Source organism: Littorina saxatilis, linkage group LG14 (assembly GCF_037325665.1).
Source record: "Littorina saxatilis isolate snail1 linkage group LG14, US_GU_Lsax_2.0, whole genome shotgun sequence".
Taxonomy (NCBI): Eukaryota; Metazoa; Mollusca; class Gastropoda; order Littorinimorpha; family Littorinidae; genus Littorina; species Littorina saxatilis.
Genome location: NC_090258.1, coordinates 22,609,709 through 22,637,367, shown reverse-complemented (window position 1 = coordinate 22,637,367; position 27,659 = coordinate 22,609,709). Strand labels below are relative to the sequence as shown.

The 27,659-nt window shown below is 42.5% G+C and overlaps 1 protein-coding gene and 2 long non-coding RNA genes across 4 annotated transcripts; 1 reads left to right on the top strand and 2 right to left on the bottom strand.

Moving 5' to 3' along the window:
• Window positions 1–511: 511 nt before the first annotated feature.
• Window positions 512–27,392, top strand: LOC138947362 (survival of motor neuron-related-splicing factor 30-like). Of its 2 annotated transcripts, none has more exons than XM_070318816.1 (7): window positions 512–677; window positions 2,850–2,915; window positions 4,275–4,462; window positions 11,653–11,740; window positions 22,007–22,092; window positions 24,303–24,429; window positions 26,660–27,392. In XM_070318816.1, exons 1-7 carry the CDS (start codon window positions 624–626, stop codon window positions 26,804–26,806), a joined length of 756 nt encoding a protein of 251 aa, XP_070174917.1. In that variant the 5' UTR covers window positions 512–623; the 3' UTR covers window positions 26,807–27,392. The 2 variants fall into 2 exon arrangements, with proteins under 2 accessions (XP_070174917.1, XP_070174918.1); XM_070318817.1 differs by lacking the exon at window positions 512–677 and adding an exon at window positions 3,689–3,756.
• Window positions 12,233–13,867, bottom strand: LOC138947363 (uncharacterized). The gene is made up of 2 exons (XR_011449632.1): window positions 13,041–13,867; window positions 12,233–12,771 (listed from the first exon to the last, which is right to left on the bottom strand). It is a non-coding gene; the product is annotated as an uncharacterized lncRNA (long non-coding RNA).
• LOC138947364 (uncharacterized) lies at window positions 19,155–20,634 on the bottom strand. The gene is made up of 2 exons (XR_011449633.1): window positions 19,963–20,634; window positions 19,155–19,693 (listed from the first exon to the last, which is right to left on the bottom strand). It is a non-coding gene; the product is annotated as an uncharacterized lncRNA (long non-coding RNA).
• Window positions 27,393–27,659: the final 267 nt, after the last annotated feature.

The window sequence follows — 27,659 nt, the reverse complement described above, 5'->3', positions numbered from 1 at the left end:
GAAGTAGGCTAGACTTCACCCAATTAATAGACTACCATACTTAAAAAAGATGTACAACCAAGTTCAGCCCACGGTGCTCGGTTTTTGTGCCCATAGTACATGTAGCAATTTCTTTCTGAGACCCATGTTAAACCTTCATGCTAATTCAAAAATCAAACTCTCATTCTGCACATAAAGTTGCCAGACAATTACAAATGTTGGTGTGTGTTTAAGTAGGCGGATGCTCAAATAGCCGTATGTACAAATCTGTGGTGCACTAAAACTATATGACTTGAAAGCATTCAAGTAAATCATTCCAGGTCAGTGCGTGTCTGTTTCGGTACAGCAAAAGAAAGAAAAAATAATCTCTGAAAGATATGTACCTCCCTTGCCGTGGAAACAATCCAGTCAAGTCATCAGTACAGATCTGTTCATGTACCGTGCTAGTCAGATGCTTCGGTAGTTTACTGTTGTTTGAGACCTGTATAGTAAAAAGATGCTTTGGAATCAAAGGGACATAACCACTGTACGCGCATGCGTATAATACTATTTCCTGCAGAAGACACTCGTCAGATCGACGCGCTCTGTTTATAACATTACTTTGGGCTTTTACAGCATACATTGTTATCAAATACATCTACAAGATGGGAGACGAATTGCAGGAAAACTTGAAAACGTACAAGCTACAGCTACAACAGGTAAGTAAAACTGTTGTTTTGAAAGCTTACGTCGACACATGCATCGCTGCAGATGTATTATCTGTAAGTTGTAACTGCAAGTGCCAGATCAAATTTGTCGTACGCCTTTGTGTCAGTCACTCTCAGTGTTAATAATTATGTGATGTTAAATCCATGCTATCCCGTGGTCAAAAAATAACGTAGGCCTATACTATAGTAGCAATGAACAGATTCACGTTACAAACACTAAACACAGAACAGTCTGAAGCTTTTTGATTTTGAATCAGCAAGAAGCTTTTTCAATTTCAATCAGCAAGTAGAACACCACAGTGCTAAAAATTTCAGTAGAACTATTAATATTACTAAGTGCTGTGCTATTAATAGTACTATTAGCAGAGGTAGTGGCTATGGTTATGCCTTTTTCACGACACAATCCTACTTGGACATTCTACAGTTATGGCATGACATTTTGATGCGGATAAGCGAGTTTACTGTCATAACGGATAACCCGCTCGCTAGAGGCTACGGTTAAGCCTTTTTCACAGCGTACAGTCACTCGGCCATACTATGATTACGGCACCATTTTATTTCGTAGTGGTTGTAGTATTTTCTGTCATAACTGACATAAGCCGATTGGTCGATGCTAAAGTTACGCCGAAAACCTCCAACCTCACAAGAAATTAAGAAAATTCTTCCTTAGAAGTTAGAGTTAGATTGTGTTTTGTTAACACGTTTGTTTGAAATCATAACTTACATCTACAACGTTCCGCACTTCATGGCTTTATTTTCATGTTTGTGCGGTCTCAGTCGAGTCAGTGTCTGATGGTGATTTGTTCAGATGGTATAATGGAGTAATGATGCAAAAGGAGGGAGTCTGTGAGGGATTGCTTTCATTGTTTACTGGTGAGAAATTGAGTCTTTATGGGGTGACGTCTCGAGTTCGGGATGACCGAACGTGTAGCTGGACAAAAGCGTTCTTTTTTAAAAACCGAGATAGCTTTTTGCAAACTATCGAAGGAATCGAATGTACTTCCTACTGTTAATAATGCTTTGCTGTGAAGCCCAGTTTCCTTGACCGAAGTACACCGGCCTGCATACGGATATGGGTCATTCTCAGAAATGGTGGTCCAAAGTGTTACATACGCCTTCCGTGACAAAACATTATTATTTTGTGGCATATAGTTATTACTAGCACGACCGAGCAGAGTTACGCTGTTACTGTGTTAGGGTATCGCTGTGTGTCCAAAATATCTTTGTGGCGTAACCGCAGCAGTAGCACAGCCGAGTAGAATTATGGATGGTGTATTTGTAGCCTCTGTGAATAGTAGAACACATCTTTCATTTCCGTTTTTATATTTCAAATGTTCTTCATATTGGCATTAAAGCGTTTTTGTGCTCGTCCCTGGCCATAAAAAGCACACAAAAAACACAATTTTAATCTGTTAATACTAAAGTGTAATCATCATACGTTGCGTACTATGCAATTGAATTGATCATACAAATTGCAATACTATCTTCCACGATGACAACTGCTATCGTTAGTACTGTGTTGTGTGCTGTTTTAATTTGATCAGTACGGGTCATCCTGACAGGAAAACACAATTTTCCGTCACCCAACAATAACGAGTTTTTAGATAAAGTATAAAAGTGTATTAGAGGGTAAATTTACATAGTGCAATATCATATTTTATTGTATCCCTTTTATGTTTTATGTTTTATGTGTGTCGTCCTATACAATTGTTGTTATAATCGTTTACAGGCAGGCAGGGTGTGCCGAAGAAAAATTTCCATTTTTATGTAATATTTTAATGGACAATAAAGTGCTGTTATTGTTTTGGTTTTGTTATATTGTTTCTCCGTTATCTAAAAAAAAAAATAAATAAAGTCGCATCAAAGCTGAAAAAGAAGCAAAAAACATGACTGCAAAACATCACATCATAATTTATCCAAACTTTTTTTGACCCACTGTTAATTTTTCTTTTCTTCAGAAGTGAACAGATGACTTGCATTAATCACTGGTGTACTGGTGGTCTTAAATTTCTGGGAGAGTGAATTTGTTCAGCTGTACATGTAAACTTGGCTTTGAATTTGAGTAGTAATTAAGTAGTAGTATGGTCTATGGAAATTGGAAATTAATTTCTGGTCACGGGTTGATGATTACATAAGTTGCAAACCTTCCATTTGTCTTTGCAGGTGGATGCCTCGCTGACGACTGATCCGGAGAATGAGGATTTGCTGAAGCTAAAAGGAGACTTGCAGGTGGGTGTCTGTAATTCTGTTTTAATGTACACAGTTACATGAGTTGTGGTAAAGATTTTTTTTCATATTGTTATTTCAGGTTGTATTAAGCTGACATACATTTTTGCTTTAGAATACTTGTACTTCATAGCAAAAAGATAAACATGTGAGTGAGAATGTGTTTGCCTACTAATAGTAATAGTACTGAGAATATTCATCTGGGGGGGCAGGTAAAGATGACATTATTTAGAGGGAAGAATAATGGTAAAGTCTAGCCACATGATTACAGTTAAGGCAGTAGCATTTTAAGTTCGTAAAATTGCTAATGAACTTATCAGTGTTACAAACACTATGGAGGTGTTGCTTTGATTCCTGAGTGATGCAAACAGACAGACCTAGGTTGAGACATGAGACAAGAAGCTGTTACTAGTGTTAGTGTAAAAGACTCTTTTACAAGGAGAGTGCTTTTTCCAGGTGGTTTAAACATTTAAGTACAACATTCATCAGGGGAGGGGGGGGGAGAGAGAGAGCTTGCGGGAAATAACATTTAAATAAAAATGAAACTTTCAAAAAAGGAAGTATCTATACAGTGATTTACATCTACGAGTATGAGTTTTCTTTGGTTACGTAAAGCTGGAAGGGGTGCTGCAAAAGATGAGGCAGAAAGACTGGTGTAGGTGTATCATTGCTATCTACAGGTAGACATACAATAGGTATTGTCCATGAAATGCAAGAGGGTTTGTACACATACCAGAACCATCCAACCTAATGCCTGTGAGACTCTTATTTTGTAGATCACCCTATGTATGCCGGCAGATCGCACAAGGCTCCCTTGTTGTGCGTTTGCTGCTCAGGTCTTCTTGTAAGTACTTCATCTATGGAGGCCATTCATGCTGAATTACAAGTACAACTATTTGTTTGTGTGGTTTTTTTTTTGGTCATTGTTTAATTTAATCTTAGGGTTGGGAAAAAAGGGATTTGGTATTGATTATTTCTACAGACTAGTGTGTAATATATCTTGTACCCTAAGCTTAGACTTATGTATGGGCAGGTTATACTTTTGTGTAGAGCTGTTTTAGCTTGTGTGTCGTTGCGCTCTGCATTTCTTGTGTAACCCCCAGTTCCCCTTCTGATGCACATTTTCTTTGTGTGTCTTAATTTTAAGCGCACAGGGTTGAGGCAATATATTATGCGGTTAGTGTGTGTGTGTATAAGTTAATACTATAGTATAAGTAGTTGGTAGTTTATGTATGTTTTACCGTACCACTCCTGCTTTAAATAGATTAGTACTGAATAGCAGATCAAGCACTGGTTACAGTTTTCAGCATCAATATTTCGGCCAATAACGTAGACAGGGCTTTCTTCTTTGTGTGGCTACAGGAGGTGATAGACCTGACTCAGGAGCTGATTTCCGGCAAGGGCGGTGCAGGTGGTGGTGGCGGTGCAGCTTCCTCTGGTGATGCATACGGTGCAGCAGCTTCCACATCGGCAGAGACAGGCGAAGAGGAGCCAGCCTACTCCTGGAACGTTGGAGATCAGTGTATGGCCGTTTACTCTGAGGATAGCATGTGAGTCGTTTTGCTTGTTGTAGTATCTGGGTTTATCAGTTGAATTTGATTGTGTATTTTGCTTGGTAGTGCAGTGGTCTGTCTGTCAGTTCACAGGATGGGAACCTGTAAAGTGAATTTAGTTTGCTGATTTTTTTACTCACATGCGAAGCAAAAGTGAGTCTATGTACTCACCCGAGTCGTCCGGACGTCCGTCCGGAAAACTTTAACGTTGGATATTTCTTGGACACTATTCAGTCTATCAGTACCAAATTTGGCAAGATGGTGTATGATGACAAGGCCCCAAAAAACATACATAGCATCTTGACCTTGCTTCAAGGTCAAGGTCGCAGGGGCCATAAATGTTGCCTAAAAAACAGCTATTTTTCACATTTTCCCCATTTTCTCTGAAGTTTTTGAGATTGAATACCTCACCTATATATGATATATAGGGCAAAGTAAGCCCCATCTTTTGATACCAGTTTGGTTTACCTTGCGTCAAGGTCACAGGAGCTCTTCAAAGTTGGATTGTATACATATTTTGAAGTGACCTTGACCCTGAACTATGGAAGATAACTGTTTCAAACTTAAAAATTATGTGGGGCACATGTTATGCTTTCATCATGAGACACATTTGGTCACATATGATCAAGGTCAAGGTCACTTTGACCCTTATGAAATGTGACCAAAATAAGGTAGTGAACCACTAAAAGTGACCATATCTCATGGTAGAAAGAGCCAATAAGCACCATTGTACTTCCTATGTCTTAAATTAACAGCTTTGTGTTGCATGACCTTGACCTTGGGTCAAGGTCACATGTATTTTGGTAGGAAAAATGTGTAAAGCAGTTGTTAGTGTATGATGTCATTGCTAGGTTTAGTTATTTGACCTTGACCCTGAAGGTCAAGGTCATGTAAAGGTCAAGGTCAAGCATGTGAGTCGTATGGGCTTTGCCCTTCTTGTTTTAACTTGTATAGTCTTCTTCTTCTTCTCTTCTTCTGCGTTCATGGGCTGAAACTCCCACATTCACTCATGTTTTTGCATGAGTGGGTTTTTACGTGTATGGCTGTTTTCACCCCGCCATTTAGACAGCCATAGTTAGCTGACGGGGAAAGCATGCTGGGAATTTTGAGTTTCTATAACCCACCAAAATCTGACATGGATCACAGGATCTTTTCCATGTGCACTTGGTCGCTCTTAATTTGCGTGCACACACGTAGGGTAATAAGCAGGGGTGGGACTTTTCCGCGGATTTCCGCGGACACAACTTACGAATTCCGCTGGAGTAATCTATTTTTCCGCGTCCCATTTCATCACAGTATCTATAACTTGTTGACTGAATGATATGGAGAGAAGTGAAGATGGAACAGAACACTGGAGGCTTGAGAGTTAAATTGTGCTGACTGAAAACTCCTGATAACTAATAGTCATTTTGTGCTTCAATGGGGGGGGGGGGGGGGGGGGGGGTATTGGTGAGGAGAATGTCTTTTTTTTACATTTTCCAAACATGTTGAATTTTAGTCTCAGAATGCACCAGATTGTACAGATTTGAATGTACCATTTAAAAGGGATTTCCTCTTTTTTCATCACAAGAGAGTCCCACCCCTGAATACGGCACTAGCAGGTCTGCACATAAGTTGAACTGGGAGATCGGGAAAAATCCCCACCTGGGGTTCGATCCCAAGACCTTCCTCTTATAAGGTCGGCGTCTTATCCACTAGTTCAGTATGTCCATCTAATGTGTAAAGTGAATTTATTGTGTTGGTTTTAAGACATCAAGTTACCAGCTAACTGGTTTGGTGTCAGCATTTATTAAACTACCACGGTTGGTATAAAACTAAAGCGGCAACCTCTGCGCTAACCAGCTAAAAAGGCCTTGACATGTCCAAATGAAAGAAAAAGAAAAATAGCCTTTCTCGGGGCAATCGCCAGATAAAACTTGTAAAGTCTGCATTCTGTTTGTTTAAAAAAAAAATGTGGTTGTCTCCCTTGCACTGCTGTGTTGAAAGGTTGCCAGGGATTAAGAGCTGATGAATTAATGTTCGTACAAAATTAATAGTTAAGCCTGGTCTTAATTTTCACAGTAACCAGCAGCACAGCTTTATGGCTGCATGCAGCGTTAGCTTCTTAATACAGCAGTCCCTGCAATGTACGGCCCCTGGCGTGAGCGGACACCTGACATGTACGGACACATTTGCTCGGCACGGAGTGTTTTCCTTCTATATTTGCCCCCCCTTAAACGGACACCTGCAAAACGTGGACGCGGACACTCATTTTCGGTCCCAACAGCAGGTCATACCTCCAATGTACGGACAGACCATCGTCAAATTTTCACCACAACAAAATCGATAACAGAGCAGTCCGGTTCTTGGTACAAAGATCACAGCCGCAATGGCGTGATGACAGTCACTGATAACTTGAGTGCACGTGTACCCATCACTGAGGAGGGGGGTAGTTTTGGTCAGGAGTGGAGTACATGCGAAGATGCCAACATGAAACTGCACTGAGCTCTTTATTCTTGTCTGTTGGACGTAAACAACAGAAACCACAGTCGATGAAGGTCCTGAGCGAAAGTGAGTGAAAAACCGGCCACAGTTCTCAGCATCGTGTGTCTGTGTGTAGGCCTAACCTCTTTCATTGACAAGATACTCTTGTTTCCCCTCAGCCTTGACCAGTGAGTCGGTTGCCTAATCTATGAACCCTTCAGTTGTCTTGCTTTGTCAAAAGTTACGACACTGTCAACTGGTTTTGCTCTGAGTGAACAGTGCAGCTGGCCTCTCTGGCCACAGCCCCCAACAGTACATGGCTGGAGGAAGGGAGGGAGAGAGAGAGGAAGGGGGGGGGGGGGGGTGGAGGGTTAGCTGGCTAAACTCTGTGGGGTGTCCGGTGTCACCGCATGTCAGCAGGAAGAGCATTGAAGAGAAATAGTGAGGTGTACTCTTCCACACACTTTCCAAGCATCAGTTGTCACGGCTTGGGGTAGGCATTAGTGAGGGAGACTGGGAGCTGTGCATGTTATGTACAGTGTATTTCCGACTGAAGAGTGAAAAGTCACTGCCATGCCACATGATCGGCATGCAGTCAATAAAGCCAGACAAGAAAAAAATAAATTACATGATTATGACATGCAGCTCTATCTGCTGCTATTTATTCAGAGTGGTTTTCAAGCTTATTCTTGCAAAGCATCTGCACACGCTCCTCTGTGCTTTGTTTGTGTGGCTGCTTTCGTATGTCAGTGCATGGTGAGTGTGTTCACTGCCTTGAGGATTTATTTTATCTCTTCTTTTCAACACTTTTCATACAAATCCTTTTTACAGAATGTTTAAAGAAGTATTAGGAGTTTATTGTTATTGTTTAGTAGCCACAAGAAGTGATTATCATAGACTCAATCCTGTTGTTTGTGTGTCTCTGTGTGAGTGTATGGGGGAGGGGGTGGTGTGGTCACCCCTCCCGTGACCGGACACCTGCAATGTACGGACAGTTTTGCTATGGCCCAAGGGTGTCCGTTCATGAGAGGGACTGCTGTATGCTTTTACTGCGCAATGTGTAGCGTTAAGTCACATCATGTTCTTGCTGCGCCACAATTCACGTAATCCGACATGAATTTGCACAAAAACATAACACAAAGCACGCAATGGTGCCAGACTGGAACCCATTTTCAAAGAAATATCGTCAAACTTGCGATGTTGTCATAAGGTTAAAACGTGTCATTTGAATGCGTCATTGCCAGCCAGCCAATCAGCGTCTACTGCACTGATGCAGTGAAATTCTCTGCATGTAGCTGAACGCAGTTCTTTCAATTTCATCTACTGCGCGCAGCTGCATGCAGCATATATTGAGAAACGGCTTTAGGTTCATTAGTAGTAGTACAGTAAAACCTGCGAGCAAAGGACGCTCTCGGGGAGCCTTGCCACTGTCCTTTGTAGCTTCTTCTTGTCGTTCGCTGTTAGATCGTCAGTCCGGACTGCAGGGCGAAACGTGCTGTCCTCTCCAAGTCCTCTTTGGGGCCATATAGCTTCTTTTGTAGCGCTGTCTCCTCAGGCCAGGTGGTGTCCCTCAGAGCACTGTGGTATGGATAAGCCTGCAGGATGTGCTCTGCTGTTGTTTTGCGTTTTTGCGTGGATCTGTGGTTGGTTAAGGTGCGCCTGTTGGCCCAGATCCTCCGACTTCAGCCCTTAGGTTTCTTTCGGGGTTACCCCGCCCTTAGTTCCTGGCTCAAAAACCTAACCCTGGGAACACATGGGGGATTTCTTACCGGGGGTCCCACGCCGGGGCTAGAGCTTTTAATGCGGCTCTTACCCGCATGGTGTAACCGTCATCGGACACGTAGGGCATTTATAGGGTAGTCAATCAATCAATGAGGCTTATATCGCGCATATTCCGTGGGTACAGTTCTAGGCGCTCTGCAGTGTTGCCGTGTGAGATGAAATTTTATATGGCCAGTAGATTGCAGCCATGTCGGCGCATATTTACCTTTCACGGCCTTATTCCAAGTCACACGGGTATGGTAGACAATTATTAACTGTGCCTAAGCAATTTTGCCAGGAAAGACCCTTTTGTCAATCGTGGGATCATTAACGTGCACACCCAATGTAGTATACACGGGGGGTGGTTCGGACACCGAAGAGAGTCTGCACACAAAGTTGACTCTGTGAAATAAATTTCCGCCGAACCTGGGATCGAACTCGCGCTGACAGCGGCCAACTGAATACAAATCCAGCGCGCTACCAACTGAGCTATATCCCCGTCAATCTGCCAACCCACCCCGTCCTGGTAGAGACACCGCTAGTTGGTCCGGGACTGCTTATTCTATATTCGCAGCTGGCCCCCATATCTGGGGGCCGTTCCCCTATCCGCCACCTGGGGACCCGCCGGGTTGAGGATAGTCGCCCCCCTACTGAATTGGAAGTAGTCTGTTCCCGGGTCCTTTGTAGCAAGGTGTCCTTTCTTATGAATATGAATGCGCCAACATTTTTTTGGAAAAAAAAAACCAACAGCCAAATGAATTACATGAGTATTTGTTAGTGGTACATGTAGTTTTATTGTATGTATGTGTGCATGTTTATATATAAATGTAAATAGAGTGTCTCTGCATGTTTAGTTCTTTCATTTTCTTTCATTACATGTAATAACAAGTCGCGTAAGGCGAAATTACTACATTAAGTCAAGCTGTCAACTCACGGAATGAAACTGAACGCACTGTATTTTTTTCACCAAGACAGTACAGCTTCGTCAATCCCCGCGAGAAGGAAATCACTCACCTCCCACGTGCAAAACGCAGTGATATGCACACGCCAGAATAGCGCGGTAGCGTATTGTGCTAAGCAGGAAAGCGCGCTTTTCTGTATTCGTGTTAACTTTCTGAGCTTGTTTTGAATACAACCTATCATATCTATATGTTTTTGGAATCAGGAAACGATAAAGAATAAGATGAAATCATTTTTGGATCGATTTCTTAAATTTTAATCGTAAGACTAATTAATCTATTTTTGTTAATTGTGATCACATTTTAAGAGTAAACATGACATATGTATATATTTTTAGATTCAGAATGTCATGAAGAATACAATGCAATCAATTTTAAATCTGTTTGCGAAAAATCGATTTTAATGACAACTTTAATGAGCAAACTCATTAATTAATTTGTAAGCCTCCAAGCTGAAATGCAATACCAAAGTCCGGGCGTCGTCGAAAATTACTTGACCAAAATTTCAACCAATTTGGTTTAAAAATGAGAGCGTGACAGTGCCGCCTCAACTTTCACGAAAAGCCGGATATGCCGTCATCAAAGACATTTATCAAAAAAAATGAAAAATATGTCTGGGGATATCATACCCAGGAACTCCCATGTAAAATTTCATGAAGATCGGTCTTGTAGTTTTCTCTAAATCGCTCTACACACACACACATACACCACGTAACCCTCGTCTCGATTCCCCCCATCTACGTTAAAACATTTAGTCAAAACTTGACTAAATGTAAAAATGAAAACCAAAACTTGATGTTCAAAAAAACAATTGTTAATAAAAATTCCAAACTGTGCATTAGTCATACAGAAAGTGACAAAGAGAAAAAGTTCAAGGATAGTCTGCAACATGTATACTGTACAAAACCACAAAATCAGTAAGTTTATCACTGGGGTTTGTGGAAAAAGTCAGAGAGAGAGAGAGAGAGAACGAGCGAGCGAGAGAGAGAGAGGTGCAATCGGTTTCTTACGACCTGAAGCAATGGGCCATTCAAGGGAAGATTCTTTGATCGAGCTGTTGAAAACCACTCGAAAAGTTCTTCGTTCAACTCATCATAGGTTGTTTTTCTTCTCTTAACACATTTTGCCGTCGATCTGGCACCGGATTCCCACTGACTGAGAATTTGTGTTCTATCAGCAATTCAGCTCATGGGCAACTTTTCGAACGGACAGCCCCTTGTCCAATTTCTTTATGACATCGACTCTCTCTTCTAAAGTCAAACATTTTCGTTTTGGCATGATGAGACAAAGACGAAGGATGAGACGAAGATGCATCACAGTACAGAAAGTAGAAACCCGAAATGCACAAAGCAAATTGTTTTTGTTTGTGAGTTCACGGCATCGACCAATGAGCGTGCACCATACAAAAATCAACTTCTTTCAAGTGCTGTCATTGGCTTACAAAATAAGCTTCTCGCACGTTCACATCGCCAGCGAGATTGTATTTGCAGAACCAAGATGGCGGACCAGCGTCTGCTAAAAGCTGTCTGCTTCAAGGGTTTGTCCGTTGTTGACAAGTAACGAACCCAATCAGGACCAAAAAAGGGTGTCCGCATCCGCGCCTTTGAGGTGTTCGCTCTTTTAAGGTGTTTTGAGTGTAAAATACATCCGTCCTCACTTGAATTGTCCGTTATGCTAAGGTGTCCGCCGAAATAAGGGTCCGCTAGATGCAGGTTTTACTGTAGCAGCTGCTGTTTGAACTCATATTTCTAACTCTGCAAGCCATGTAAACTATCACTCAGTTTTTGGAGGGAGGGCAATTTTGGAACTTACTTTCTATCCTCTTGCCATTAAACTTAACTTGAAATTGTCCAAACCCTTGCTGCCATTTCAGCAGGGCTGCTGACTTATTCATAGCAGGGGTAAGCTTATGAAGGTCGGAAGGCTGCCTCAACTTTTGGGGTAATGCAAATGAACATTAGCAGCATCCCTGAACTATAACTTAATTTCTGATTGCATTTGCAGGCACTACGAAGCAACCATTGAGGAGATACTTGATGATGGAGCCTGCACAGTCACTTTTAATGAGTATGGAAACACTGATGTTACACAGGTAAGTGGTAAAGACTCTATGTTAATGTGTTTGTGTGTGTGCCTGTTATACTGAAAATGTGTGAATCTGCAGTCGAGTCGCATGAGTTAATGACTTTATCTTATAATAAACCTATTAGTCTTTCGGATGAGACGAAAAACCGAGGTCCCTTCGTGTACACTACATTGGGGTGTGCACGTTAAAGATCCCACGATTGACAAAAGGGTCTTTCCTGGCAAAATTGTATAGGCATAGATAAAAATGTCCACCAAAATACCCGTGTGACTTGGAATAATAGGCCGCGAAAAGTAGGATGTGACAAACCCTGGCTCTCACTGTAATATAGTCTAGGGGGTTATACTACTGGCAGACTGTGATCGCCGTTATTTTAGGTTCTAGTTGATCTGTTATGAGTCGGGTTAAACTTATATGTGTGTTTAGGTGTACGTGTAAAGGAAAGTGAGGATGATAGTAGAAAGGAGCTCTTTGAGGAGTAGTCAACAAAGACTGATGAAAGTTAAACGTATCAATTTAATGATGCCAACAGATGGATATGATGTGACTTAGTATTATTCTTTGCTTATCTTTCTCGGCCAAGTAGGCATGGGTCCGTACAAGAGTGTCTGTGCACTGCTCGAGCTTGGATGGTTTCAGCGTTCAAGTAAGGTGGAGCTAGTATCACACAGTTTGTACTGCTCGGCGAGGAATGCGCGTCTAAGTCTTTTTCCCCTCGAAGTCCGCAGGGATCTCCCTCTCATGAGATGCAAATGTGCTGTGACTTCTGAACTACCTGGCCTGGGGCGGAGACGATCGGCACTCTACACTCTGGAATGACTCGTGCACCCATGCGCTCTGGCGTCGGCGAGGAAGAGATGCTGAAGAATCAAGATGAAGGACTCCAGTTAGTTCCGGAGTACGTTTAGGTGATGAAGGAAGGAGGGGTTGGAGTTAGGGAGGAGCCTCGAGGATGGGGCTTGACTCCAGAAGAAAGATTGAACTTGTTCTTTAACGTTGAACTGGTTATTGAACGTTAGTTGAACTTGTTATTGAACCTGGACCAAAGAGAAACATATGTTAATATCAGCGGTCCTAACTTTCCCAAACAATAAACATGCACACACAATTTCACACAGTCATCAGCCTTCAATTGACCAACGGATGATGATGATGAAGATGGCTGCCTAGATTTGCACCGGTCAAAACCTGCATCGAAATTACAAATTCTATTAGAATGTGACGAGGGATTCGTGCCGCTCGAAGACCTCCGGGTACATCGTTGTGTGATGCATCTGTTACTATAGATGTTAATAGGTAAACCTACCTCAAACAGGTTCGTGAGTTTACGGCCCCCCCACAAGAAAAGCGCCTGCCCTTTTGTTCTCAAATGTTCCAAAAGACAGTTGGTACTTCTTCTTTCTTTGGATGAGCACTGACTTGTGAAGGTCCACTCACAATCTAGTTCCATTCATTCAGTCAAAACAAAACACCACAGTACAATTTACTATTCTTTTATTTGACCAAAGTCACAAGAAATCTTCTTGTGTTTTAACCAACAAACATACACAAGCATCGCTTTTCTTTGGCGATATTACAATATTCACAATACTTGTATCGATGCGAGCAAAATCAAAACGTGGAATGTGTTACGCCTTCTTGTCATGACGTCGCCTTCTTGTCATGACGTCATATTTTATGACGAGATGGCAGCTGGTTATAGTCTCGGTCCTCTAGCTGATCCAGTCTCGGCAAAGTAGTCTCGTGTACTGTGCTGTATAATGTCCAAAAGCGTCACATACGCCCATGGGGAAATGAAGATTGTGGTCAATCTTATCCTACGCTGTGGTCATTCTACTCAAGTAGTCAGCTCCCACGTTGTCCTTGCCAGGAATCACTTTGATGGTGAAGTCGTACGGTTGCAGTTGTAATGCCCAACGCATCAACCTTGCATTCGTCGGTTTCATGCGTTGCAAGTACTGGAGGGGTTGATGGTCCGTTTCTAAAACGAAATGTCTTCCATACAAGTAGCGTTCGAACTTCTGTATTCCCCACACAGTAGCTAGGCACTCCTTCTCAACTGTGGCATAGTTCTGCTCAGCGCTGTTCAGCTTCTTGCTTGCGTAAGCCACTGGTTGAAGGCCTTTTCCTTGATCTTGGAGCAGGACAGCTCCCATTCCACGGTCAGAGGCGTCGGTTCTCACGACGTACGGAAGTGCGAGGTCTGGCATGATGACGACAGGATGGTTCGTCAATCCTTCTTTCAGTTTGTCGAATGCAACCTGACATGCTTGGTTCCACTTCACGTGTTCTGGTTCGTGTTTCTTTGTCTTGTCCGTGAGCGGCGCCGCGATGTCGGAGTACCCTGCGATGTAGGAACGGTAGAATCCGGTTGTCCCTAGGTATGCTCGTAGCTCTTTCTTCGTTTCTGGCGGTTTTGCATCCCTGATCTTCTTGACCTTGTCGTCCTCGGGCCACCTTTTGCCGTTCCCAATCTCGTGTCCGAGATAGGAAAGTTGTTCGTAGCCGAAGAAACACTTGGATGGTTTCGCGGCGAGGTTCGCTTCTTGTAGTCTCTTCAAGACTGCCCTCACGGCCTCGATGTGTTGTTCCCACGTCTCGGTGGCGATGAGTATATCATCCATGAAATGATGGACATCCTTTCTGTTCAATGGGAGCAACAGCTTCCTCATCATACGGTTGAAAATCGCTCCAGCCGTAGATAGTCCAAATGGCATGTTTACCCATCGAAATTGACCGAGGGGCGTGGTGAATGCTGTGTTGTCGCGATCCTCTTCCTGGATCATTACAGCCCAATATCCCTTCGTGAGGTCAATTTTACTGAAGAATCGCGCGTGAGAAAGCTCTGAAAACAGGTGTTCCACATCAGTGATGGGTTCTGCGTCAAACTGTACGACCTTGTTCACCTCTCTCAGATCATTGCAGAACCGTATTGACTTCCCGTCAGCTTTCTTTACCAATACAATCGGTGAATTGTAGGGTGATGAGGCAGGCTCAATAACTCCAAGTTCCAACATCTCCTTGATCTCCCGTTCGACGACGTCGACTTGGGAATGGGGAATGGGTCGGGGTTTCACGTAGACAGGTTTCTGGTCCGTCATTTTGATGACGCACTTTTCAAGTGTGGTCTGTTTCGGAACATCGGTCAGGTTGTCGCCGAACTCCTGGCACGCATCCTCGATGTCCTTTCTTTGTTTGCGATTCAGTTTCTCCCATATGTGTACATCCTTAGCAAACTCCGTCCTCTTTGTTGACGGGGTCGGGATGTGTTTCAGACTGTCCGCGTCCGCGAAATAGTCGTTTGGCACTTCGTCATAGTCTTCGACGACGATGGCGATGTGTTCTTCCTCCTCTTCCTCAGGAGTATGTTCTGCCTGGAACATCTTGTCTCTCTCGTGGTATTCCCGCAGAAGGTTGACGTGATACGTGCGTACGTTGCGTCCCACCTTGATACGGTAGTCAAATGCGTTGACTTTTTCCTCGACAGCATATGGTCCCCTCCATGCTAGCTCGAGCTTGTTATGTTTTGTCGGGAGAAGTAGCAATACTTTGGCTCCGACCTCCAACGTCCGACGTTTGGTGTTGCGGTCGTAGTGATGAGCTTGGCGAAGCGCTGCCTTTGCTAGGTGGTCTCTTGCGATCTCGCAGGTTTCTTCTATCCTGTTCCGTAAATCAGTTACGTACTCGGCAGTTGTCTTTGCTTCGTCGGAAGCTCCTTCCTCTGTCCAGAGTTGCCTCAGTATCTGCATCGGTCCTTTGACCGTGCGTCCGTACAAGAGCTCAAATGGTGAAAATCCAAGAGAGTCTTGTGGTACCTCCCTGTATGCGAAAAGTAGGGCTGGTATGAACTCATCCCACTTCTCGGGTTGCTCCATCGCTAGTTTCTTCAACATTGATTTCAGCGTCCCGTTGAAGCGCTCAACCAATCCGTTGGTCTGAGGGTGCCATGGAGTTGTCGTAAGTCCCTTTATAGCCAGAAGCTGCTGTACATCCTTCATCAGCTCGCTGGTAAACTGTGTGCCCCTGTCGGATAGGATTTCGTCGGGCAGTCCCAGTCTGGTCCAGAAATTCCAAAGCGCCTCGGCGATGGTGCTGGCTTTGATGTCTCTCAGTGCCACAGCCTCTGGGTATCTTGTCGCATAATCGACCATCACGAGTATGTATTGTTTCTTCGAAGCGGAGATAGGCTTAATTGGACCAACCAGGTCCACGGCTACACGCTTGAAGGCTGTATCGATGACTGGCATCCTGCCCATCGGTACACGTTTGGTCCGTCCCTTCGGTGATGTACGTTGGCACGCGTCGCAGCTCATGCAATGACGTTTGATGTCTCCCACTATCCCCAGCCAGAAGAATTCTTGCCAGATTCGCTCGCGAGTCTTCTTCTGTCCCAAGTGGCCAGCCATGGGCGAGTCATGTCCTGTGCGAAGTACCTTCGATCGCATCCTCCGAGGTACAACAACTTGTCGATGCTCCTTCCCTTCCTTGTCGACGTACTGGCGATAAAGGACGTCCTTGACGTGTGTGAAACTGACCCGTCCATGGGTCACCTTTGTCTCGGCTAGCACATGTAGACGACTAAGGGACTCATCTGCACGTTGTTCCTTCTTGAGATCGGCTGCAGAAAACAATTGTTCGGCCTGAGGTACTAACGGTATCTGCGCTTCTAGTGCAGCATCTCGTTTCCTCTGATCCCGTGTTTCCACTGCTGCTGATCCTTCCACGATCACAGGGTCATGTACTGGGTATACGGGTACCTCTACAGTTTTTCCTTGGAGGCCCATCTGATTTCCTATCAGGACGGAATATATCGGGTTGTCCATTACGCTGACTTCTGTTTCACCTACAAAGTACGGCGTGTCCAAGTGTACTCTTGCTATGCGTAGTTGTTTCTTCGTAGACTTATCTGCGAGTGTCGTTTCCTTGACTGATGAAGTGAAGTTGGCGTCAGGTACCAGAGCTGCGTCGACGATTGTTGAAGTGCTTCCCGTGTCTCGGAAACCTGTCGTCAATCTTCCTTCGACGGTGATTTTGGAGACTTTGGTGAAGGTCTTCTCGGCGCACGTTCCACAAAGCTTGTCGTAGTTCGTCGAGTTTCCCACCTTCACTTTGGTGTCCATAGCTGCCCCGGCATCTTCTCTGAGCTTCGGACACTCACGCTTGAAATGAGGTCCATTGCAGTGGAAACATCTGATGTCCTTCTTGAAGTATGGCTTATCTTTGTCCGCTACTTTGCCTGACTGAGATTTGTCGTCGTACTTCCCACTAGCCTTGCGTGCCTCAAATCGATGACTATCCTTCTCCTTCACTGACCCCTTGTCATCTCGGATCTTCTTGCTCGCTGACGGTCTTGCTTCTTCGTACCGCACGATGAGTTTCTTGATAGCGCTGATGTCCTCTGGCTCCCTGTCTTTGATATAAGTAGCTAAATTCTCTGGTAGAATTTCCATCAGCTGCTCTCTCAAAAATAAATCCTTCAGGGATTCGACATCACTCCCATGTCCTGACATGTCGATCCAGCGGTCCATGAACAGTGACAAATCGTTGATTAAATGCTTGTACGTGTCAGCCTGTTCTTTCCTTCTAGATCTAAATTTCTTCCGGTACGTTTCTGCCGTAATCTGGAAGTGCTCCAGCAGAGCCTTTTTCAGAAGCTCATACGATCCTCGCTCGTCGTCCGTAAGGCGGGTGTAGGCGAGTCGCGCCTTTCCTTTGAGGAGTGCTGTCAATCTGGGCAACCAAATCTCGTTGCTCCAGTGGTTCGCTCGGGCGTGGTCCTCGAATTGAAATATGAAGGACTCGATGTCGTCCTTGTCCTCCAAGAACGGCAACTTGGATTGATAGTTGTCTCGGTCTCTCTGCTGGGTGTGGTTGCTGCTGTTATTGGAGTTTCCTCCTCCTGAGTTAGTAGGGCGAGAAGCCTCAGCTTGGATACGTAACTCCTCGAGCCGGAACTCATGTTCCTTGTCTCTGGCACGTTCGTCGCGATCCCGCTGTTTCTCTTCGCGATCTCGCTCAACTTCAAGTTGTTTCTCGCGTTCTGCGCGATCAAGTTCCAACTTCTTGGCTTCAACTTGCTGCTGTATCTGCTCGAGTTCGAATTTCTTTGCTTCACGTTCTTGCTCGATCACGTACTCTCTCAGCTCAGCTCCCGTTAGACCTAACATCTCTCCTTTCTCCATCAATTCTTTCGTCAGCTGCAAGGCCTTGCTCCTTGTAGTGACACCACTAGCGACTTGCTGTTCTTCAGACATCATGTCGTCGAAAGAATCCTCCTCTTTACGAAATTAGCGATCCTTCTGAAAACCCTTGGTTACACGCGTTCAAAATCCACAAAAATCGGAATTTGCCGCAGCCAACTCGGAAACCGTCTCCGTCAACTCGGTAAATCGCGTTTGTAAAATCGGAAATTGAAAACGACCAAGTTAGTTTATAGTGTGTACACACTCCAGTTACCAATTCCTCGAATTGTAACTTTGTTTGTGACTTTGAATTCAAAGTTGCCCACGACTTTAGACAAAGTGTCTTATTCAAATCGGCCACCCACGTCAAACTAACGTGACTGATAATTCGGTGTTCTAATAAAATCCAATTCTATCGGAACCCTCGCCAACTCCGCACTTGTGCTGATCAAACACAATGCTATGACATTTAACCGAAATCAGTAATATGTATTTGCTCAACTATATGTCAGATCTGGACTTCTCGTAGAACAACGGTTCTCTTGTCCCCTTTACTTTGAATTCCGAATTCGAAAGTGAAAGAATTTATAGCTTGAACAAACTACACCCTTTTGCAGAGTATTTATACCGCTCTGACTAACACCTTGCGTTGGTTCTTCTCTCAGAAGAAGGGAATCACGGAGTCGTTTCCCCAACCCTATGTTACCAACTAACCAGTTTACAACAGAATCCCCGTCTGATTAAACTGTACTGAAGCTATCTGACATGCTTCCCTTGTGGTCTTGATACTTTTTAACCCAGAAGTATCGTCTCTTCAATAAGAGGTTACGTTCGCTTTTAGGAGTGGGAATGGAATGCTTTGTTGCTATTTACCCAGAGCAACGTCTCTACATTTAGAGGTGGTTTAGGTTTGGGACTGGGGTTTAACTAATCCTTAAACTAAACACAAAATAACTAAGATGAGATGAGAACGTACAATACACACGAGAATTTCTTAAGTTAATTTTGACTCAACAAGATCCCGGACGAGCCCCCAATTTGTGACAAACCCTGGCTCTCACTGTAATATAGTCTAGGGGGTTATACTACTGGCAGACTGTGATCGCCGTTATTTTAGGTTCTAGTTGATCTGTTATGAGTCGGGTTAAACTTATATGTGTGTTTAGGTGTACGTGTAAAGGAAAGTGAGGATGATAGTAGAAAGGAGCTCTTTGAGGAGTAGTCAACAAAGACTGATGAAAGTTAAACGTATCAATTTAATGATGCCAACAGATGGATATGATGTGACTTAGTATTATTCTTTGCTTATCTTTCTCGGCCAAGTAGGCATGGGTCCGTACAAGAGTGTCTGTGCACTGCTCGAGCTTGGATGGTTTCAGCGTTCAAGTAAGGTGGAGCTAGTATCACACAGTTTGTACTGCTCGGCGAGGAATGCGCGTCTAAGTCTTTTTCCCCTCGAAGTCCGCAGGGATCTCCCTCTCATGAGATGCAAATGTGCTGTGACTTCTGAACTACCTGGCCTGGGGCGGAGACGATCGGCACTCTACACTCTGGAATGACTCGTGCACCCATGCGCTCTGGCGTCGGCGAGGAAGAGATGCTGAAGAATCAAGATGAAGGACTCCAGTTAGTTCCGGAGTACGTTTAGGTGATGAAGGAAGGAGGGGTTGGAGTTAGGGAGGAGCCTCGAGGATGGGGCTTGACTCCAGAAGAAAGATTGAACTTGTTCTTTAACGTTGAACTGGTTATTGAACGTTAGTTGAACTTGTTATTGAACCTGGACCAAAGAGAAACATATGTTAATATCAGCGGTCCTAACTTTCCCAAACAATAAACATGCACACACAATTTCACACAGTCATCAGCCTTCAATTGACCAACGGATGATGATGATGAAGATGGCTGCCTAGATTTGCACCGGTCAAAACCTGCATCGAAATTACAAATTCTATTAGAATGTGACGAGGGATTCGTGCCGCTCGAAGACCTCCGGGTACATCGTTGTGTGATGCATCTGTTACTATAGATGTTAATAGGTAAACCTACCTCAAACAGGTTCGTGAGTTTACGGCCCCCCCACAAGAAAAGCGCCTGCCCTTTTGTTCTCAAATGTTCCAAAAGACAGTTGGTACTTCTTCTTTCTTTGGATGAGCACTGACTTGTGAAGGTCCACTCACAATCTAGTTCCATTCATTCAGTCAAAACAAAACACCACAGTACAATTTACTATTCTTTTATTTGACCAAAGTCACAAGAAATCTTCTTGTGTTTTAACCAACAAACATACACAAGCATCGCTTTTCTTTGGCGATATTACAATATTCACAATACTTGTATCGATGCGAGCAAAATCAAAACGTGGAATGTGTTACGCCTTCTTGTCATGACGTCGCCTTCTTGTCATGACGTCATATTTTATGACGAGATGGCAGCTGGTTATAGTCTCGGTCCTCTAGCTGATCCAGTCTCGGCAAAGTAGTCTCGTGTACTGTGCTGTATAATGTCCAAAAGCGTCACATAGGATATGCGCCGAAATGGCTGCGATCTGCTGGCCGATGTGAATGCGTGATGTATTGTGTAAAAAAATTCCATCTCACACAGCATAAATAAATCCCTGCGCCTTGAATATGTGCGCAATATAAATTGCATAAAAAAAATATTTTTAAAAAATAATAAAAATCCCTGCGCTTAGAACTGTACCCACGGAATACGCGCGATATAAGCCTCATATTGATTGATTGATTGAAACCTTTTTCTCTGTTCCTCTCTCTCTCTCTTTCTCTAGTCTCTCTTGTTATTATCATTTGATGATCATGCCTTCATGACATTAGCATATGGTACCCAGAAGTAAAGTTTTTAAAACATTTAGAAAGAACTGTATTGTAAATCATACTTCACGAAGCTTTCCTGCAGTGAAAACTGAAATAATTCTTAACAATTAATGGGTTTTGCAGTTAGATATGGGAGCGGTTCAAGTAAAATGCTGTGCTAGTAGTACGTAGTACCAGAAGCATTTTGAGAAAATGATATCGTTGAAAAGTTAGGGGAACCGTTTGGAAAACACCAAAGTGATGTGCTGAGTTATGTTGATACAATGGAACCTGCCTTTTAAGATTACTTCCTCCCTTTTAAGACTACTTTTCCAATCATTTTGGGTTAGGGGGAAGAATTTACCCGATGCTCCCCAGCATGTCGTAAGAGGCGACTAACGGATTCTGTTTCTCCTTTTACCCTTGTTAAGTGTTTCTTGTATAGAATATAATCAATGTTTGTAAAGATTTTAGTCAAGCAGTATGTAAGAAATGTTAAGTCCTTTGTACTGGAAACTTGCATTCTCCCAGTAAGGTAATACATTGTACTACGTTGCGGGCCCCTGGAGCAAGTTTTTGATTGGTGCTTTTGTGAACAAGAAGCAATTGACAAGTGGCTCTATCCCATCTCCCTCCCCCCTTTATCTGTCACGATGTAACCTTCGTGGTTGAAAACGATGTTAAACACCAAATAAAGTCAAGTTTCCAATCATTCTGTTCATAACAACTGCTGCAGCGCTAATTTACCTCCATGTTGAGACCCTCTACCTTTTGAGACATTATTGTCTCCGCTTTGTTGGGGTCTTATAGTCAATCAATATGAGGCTTATATCACGCGTCTTCCGTGGGTACAGTTCTAAGCGCAGGGATTTATTTTTTTATTTTTTTATTTTTATTTAATGCAATTTATATCGCGCGTATATTCAAGGCGCAGGGATTTATTTATGCCGTGTGAGATGGAATTTTTTTACACAATACATCACGCATTCACATCGGCCAGCAGATCGCAGCCATTTCGGCGCATATCCTACTTTTCACGGCCTATTATTCCAAGTCACACGGGTATTTTGGTGGACATTTTTATCAATGCCTATACAATTTTGCCAGAAAAGACCCTTTTGTCAATCGTGGGATCTTTAACGTGCACACCCCAATGTAGTGTACACGGGGGTTCCACTGTAGTGATCTCATATTGGTGCTTGCTAATAACCTTTTGTTATTTGAACAAAAGTTTATTGTATGTTATTGTTATAGCTGACTAACATTGTGCATGGTTTCAGGTGACATTGCTGAAACCAGTGGACACAGACAGAAAGCGCGGAGCGGACTCCGCTGGGGGACCAGATTCAAAGAAAATCAAGTCAAAGTGAGTGGTGACTGCTTGCGTTCTGCTATTTCTTTCCAGTTTCAATAGGTATTTTCTGACGCTACGGGAAAAAAAGCATGTAAGAGAGGGAGAATACAAGGAACACAAATCGCAAAGGAATGAACACCAGTTCTGTATTATCGGACATTTTTCACTTTAACTCTTACCAGTTCGCTCCCTTGCCCATCGTAAGCAAGCTTACGATGCCCCCCCTGTAGTTTTCCACTGACCAATTATCTAATTATAATTGTTGTTTTTTTGTGTTTTTTTTACATTGGATGGGTCGGACAGTGGATAAACTCATATTTAAGACACACTTTATGACTGAAACAAGCTGGGTTTTTGTTATAAGTTAGTTATAGAAATGCATTATTAGGCCAAAACAAAAAAAAAGTCTGTTAACGGTAATATAGGCCAAAAAAATAGGGTCGGTAGGTCGGGACTTTTTTTTAATTTTTTTTTATTTCCCCAAAACATATTTTTAAGTTATTTTGCCAAAAAACAAAGCCCCCTTTTTTGTTTTTTTTTTTTTCAATTTTTTTTTTTCAAATTTTTTTTTTTTCAAATTTTTTTTTTCCATTTTTTTTTTTTTTTTTTTTATTTTTATTTTTTTAAATTTTTTTTTTTAACCAAATGCCAAACAAAAGTCTAGGGTCGCGCGAAAAAATAGGGTCAGTCAGGATACCGTAAACAGAATATTTTTTTGGGGGGGGCCTTAGGCATGAAACGTCCAACTTTGAAATTTGGGTGGGGGTATTCAGGTGACAATAACTTTTTTGTTTATCAGCAAAACTCTATAAAACTTTGCTATGTTATGTAAAATGAATGCCCAAACAGACTAGTTAGCAGCATATCTAAAATAAACTGAACACAAAAAAAATTTCTTCTTTGTGTTTGTCACGTGTTCCAAAAAATGGGCGTACAAATTTCAACAAAAATCATGTTGTCACCCCCATAAAATTTTTACCTTTAAAGATAGCACAATTCTCTTTGCAAATATGAAAAGCTTATTCATTTTCCTTTCATTTGATATATAACTTTCTATATTTCATTTAGAATATGACCCCAGATAGCCACTCGGCAAGTAGGCACCAACAGCCAGGCATGGGAATTGTCCGCCGAACGGCGGATTTCCGCCGAATTTTTTTTTTTGTTCCGCCGAAAATGCAAAAGTGTCCGCCGAAAAAATAAAGGGGGGAGGCACACAAAAAAGGCACCGGTTACTTTGGCCTTTGCGCAAAAGCCCGCGAAAACTTTCCATACTTTGTTGAACACGCACTGCTACCGCCCGCCTCAGTTATTGAACTTTTATGTTTGAAAGTAAACCAGATTGCACAGATTGTGTTACAAGTTACATTTTCCTGTTTGTCTCAACAGATCAATTTTTTTTACAAATTTAAACCATATAATACATGTATATATTTTTGTTCTTCAAAAAAGCAAAACTTGGTACATTTTTGTACTAAAAACTCTGATTCTAAAAACAGAATTTAATGGCAAACTTGGAGCTCAGATGACACCAGATTGCACCATCTGGGTTCTTTGGAGAAAATTTTTTTCCGGGGGAGCATGCCCCCGGACCCCCCTAGTAAGACTAGGCGCTTCGCGCCGTCGACTTGACGCTTCGCGTCTTCGGTTATAAATTTTCCGCCTTTTTTACAATTTTCAATTCCCATGCCTGAACAGCACTGTAAAATATGCCCTAAAACCCCCGAACTGGTAAGAGTTAACAAGTGAAATAAATTGAAGATTACAAATTACAACCTGTGCATGTTGCAGGACTGACTTATTAGCTGAGTAAAAAGAATTTTCAAGCAAGAGAATTTGCTCCCCAAAACATGTTTGTTGCAGAAAAGACTGCAAGCTCGACAGACAAAATGCAAGTGAAAGTTGCTTCAGAAAATTGAAAACACTTTGTATAACACACACACACACACACACACACACTCTCTCTCTCTCTCTCTCTCTCTCTCTCTCTCTCTCTCTCTCTCTCTCTCTCTCTCTCTCTCTCTCTCTCTCTCTCTCTCTCTCTCTCTCTCTCTCTCTCTCTCTCTCTCTCTCTCTCTCTCTCTCTCTCTCTCTCTCTCTCTCTCTCTCTCTCTCTCATTAGCTATACATAACTATGGTTCTGGAAAAGCCTACCGGTAGAACAGAGAGAGTTAAAATTAATGAGGTTGCAGATTACTGAACACGACCTGTGCATGTTTCAGGAAAGACCTGTTGGCCGATCAGAGAGAATACAAGCGCAAGAAGTCCCAGAAGAAAGCACAGAGGCTGAAACAGATGACAGAAGAGCGTGAGACGGAGAAGAACAAGTGGCTGGACTTCAATTCCAAGGTGAGAGGGAAATATGTGGCTCAGCGGTTAGAGAAACAGCTTTTAAAACCAGTTGATAGTGAGCTAGGGGTTCATTCCGCTGTTTCAACAGGATTACATTTTTCAGAGTCCTGTGTGCACACTTGTTTTAAAGGATTGAAAGACATCATATTCAGTAGAAAAAAAATCATTACAACTTGAAATGTTACAATTTTTAAATTATTTTTATTCAACATTTTTATTAAAACTTTTATTTGAGGATGAAATTCTCTTGTTATTCTCTCCAGTGCCATGATAACTCTCACTGTGTTACACATGTCATATGCATTTAGAGACCGGCACGGTTGGCCTAGTGGTGAGGCGTCCGCCCCGTCATCGGGAGGTCGTGGCTTCCAACCCCGGCCGGGTCATACCTAAGACTTTAAAATTGGCAATCTAGTGGCTGCTCCGCCTGGCGTCTGGCATTATGGGGTTAGTGCTAGGACTGGTTGGTTCGGTGTCAGAATAATGTGACTGGGTGAGACATGAAGCCTGTGCTGCGATTTCTGTCTTGTGTGTAACGCACGTTATATATATATGTCAAAGCAGCACGGCCCTGATATGGCCCTTCGTGGTCGGCTGGGCGTTAAGCAAACAAACAAACAAACAAACAAACAAACAGAATGCATTTAGAGCGCTTACTTCCCTTTGTTTATCAGAAAAGGATTGAAAAGTCAATGCCAAATGTGACCCTCCATCACGGTATGAGTCGCATGTCACCTTTGCATGATTTTCATATTTTTACATTTTCTTAAAAAGTTTGTTATTCTCTATCCAGTGGTGAAAACCGTTTTAGAAAAGAGTGAACACTGTTTGAGTTATAAGTCTGGGACTATGGTGACCCTCACACTGTTACTAGACACCCACCGGATTTATATTATGCCTAGCGCAGAACCGCGCGAGGTGACATGCGACTCATTTCGTGGTGGAGGGTCACAAATGTTTAATCATGTCAGTATGTCAAGAAGGATTTGGTTGATGTCTTGAAGCGAAGTTGGTGGTAATTATCACAGTGCACGCAGACGTGTGTTCAAACTGTGATATGAATGGGTATAGCTGAGCTCCGATACCCATCCCGAATGAGCAGGTTGAATTTGATTACGCCCATTGAAAAGCAAGAATGTTCACATGTAGGACAAGGGCAAAAATGGGATAGCTACATGCAGACTTACTTCAGCAGCATTAACCCCTTTTTTCATGCAGGTTAATGCAAACTACTAGCCTACTAGGAATAAACCTGTTGTTTGTTTATGACTTTCTGAGCCTACTAAGATACATGAAGGTGCCAACCATTATGGTTCTATCATGTTTTGTTCAGAAACAACAACAACAACAACAATAATAGTCGTGTCGGAATAAAAATTTAAAAAACTGAAAATGTAATCCAATCTTTTTTATTGCATAGACCTTAGATATATTTTTAACCTGCATGCATATACAAGAGTCTAACGTAAATATAATCATAACAATAACAAGACGAATAGTAATAATGTTCACTTGTGGTTTTAAATCGCCCCATTCTTGCTAGAGTCCACTGTCCTTGTCACCTAGGTTACACACCGCGTCTCAGTGGTTTTTCAAGTATTTACAGAAAGTTTGCCTTTTGTCAGATCTAGATGCGAGCTTCTTTGTGACGGCTAACTGAGGTGTGTCTAGCCTCCTTAACCCCACCTTTGGTGCTGAAAGCTTTCTTCTTATGTTGTCCGAGGCCTCGGTCTTTTGTCATTTAGCATACTTTTTGATCTGCCGCAATGTATTGATTGAACACTGAATTTCCCTTCTTAGAGCCATGTGACGTCAGAGGCTGACAAAAAATCATATTTAGGCGGCCAGCCGAGACTACAAAATAGTGCATGTTTGTGTGCATTCAATCATAAAAACAAAAAGGAGTTCTAACCAGAATAGATCGATACATAAATGTTATTATTTGAATTGTATCCTCCGAGACTGTACAGCGTCGAGGTGAACAATGACTGTCGAGATCTTTGTAAAATGTTATATTTTGGTCAACAATACAAATAACATTGTTCTGACCCCAGCCCGGTCGACTTACAAACATCTTTTACATGTGGGATTTCTTTTGACACAACAATATTTTGCAATCAGGACATTTTTACTGATATATATTTTGAATCCAGGTCTAACTGACGTATTGCCCTCCATGTATGAAAACAACACTGACATGTTTTTTGTGTGTGTGTTTTTTCCCCAGACATTTGCTAAAACCAGCAAAGGGAAAGTGAAGAAGAGTATCTTTGCCACACCAGATGGAACCCCAGGTCGCGTGGGGGTCGGAACGTGCGGCGTCAGTGGCAAGCCCATGACTGCATACCAGGTGCAAGAAAAATGGAAAAAATAGTCATTGTCAGTTTCTTGTTGTTGACTTTTTTTTAGTTTTAATGAAGAGTTGAGAGAGTTTTGCCAGTGTGATTGGTGTGCGTGTTTGAAGAGTGGTGCTTTTGTTCTTTTGTCTTTGAGTTTTGAGGCAAAAAAGGAACAAAACAGGAACTGTGTGTTTTCTGTTGGCTTTTTTACTTTTAAAGGAAAACGAAGAAAGTGTTGTCTGTGTATGTGGGAAGAGTGATTGATTTGTTCTTTTGTTGGTTTTGAGTTTGGAGGCAAACAAGAAACAAAACCGCGACTTTCTGTTTTGTGTTGGCTTTTTTATTTTTTAAAGAAAAGCAGAATTCTTTTGTGTGTGAGGAGAGATTGTTTTGCTCTTGCGTCGTGACAAGTTAGGAAAAAAGTGGGAAGAAAACAGCCCATGTGCGATAGGTTTACTTAGTTTGTTTTTAAAGTTTTAAAGAAAAGTGGAGAGAATTTGAAGATGTGTTGGCTGGGCGATAGCTTTTTTTCTTTACAAGTTCGGTGAAAAATGGGAAGGCAACAACGACTGTATGATTTCTTCACTTTGACAATGTAGGATTTTTTTTTTTTTTTGGGGGGGGGGGGGGGGGGTTAGTTGAGAATGAGTGAGTTAAAGGAAAATGTCTGTTGAATTTAGTAGGCAACCTTTTTACAGTGTTTTATCTTTTAGCATTCTTGTTGTTACTCAATGTGGACCTAATATTTTATTTGCTGATTACATGTTTAGTGTGTTTGTGTTTGTGTGTGTACATGCATTTGTGTATGAGAATTTTAATGTCATTTTCAACTTGTTCAATTCAAGAGTTTTCTGTCAATGTTAGCATAAGTTGTCTCGGTGAGGATTG

Coding starts and splice junctions, on each gene's coding strand:
- LOC138947362 (XM_070318816.1), top strand. CDS start 624: ATGGGAGACGAATTGCAGGAAAACTTGAAAACGTACAAGCTACAGCTA. Junction 678..2,849: donor ACAAGCTACAGCTACAACAG/GTAAGTAAAACT, acceptor TTGTCTTTGCAG/GTGGATGCCTCGCTGACGAC. Junction 24,430..26,659: donor GGCTGGACTTCAATTCCAAG/GTGAGAGGGAAA, acceptor TTTTTTCCCCAG/ACATTTGCTAAAACCAGCAA.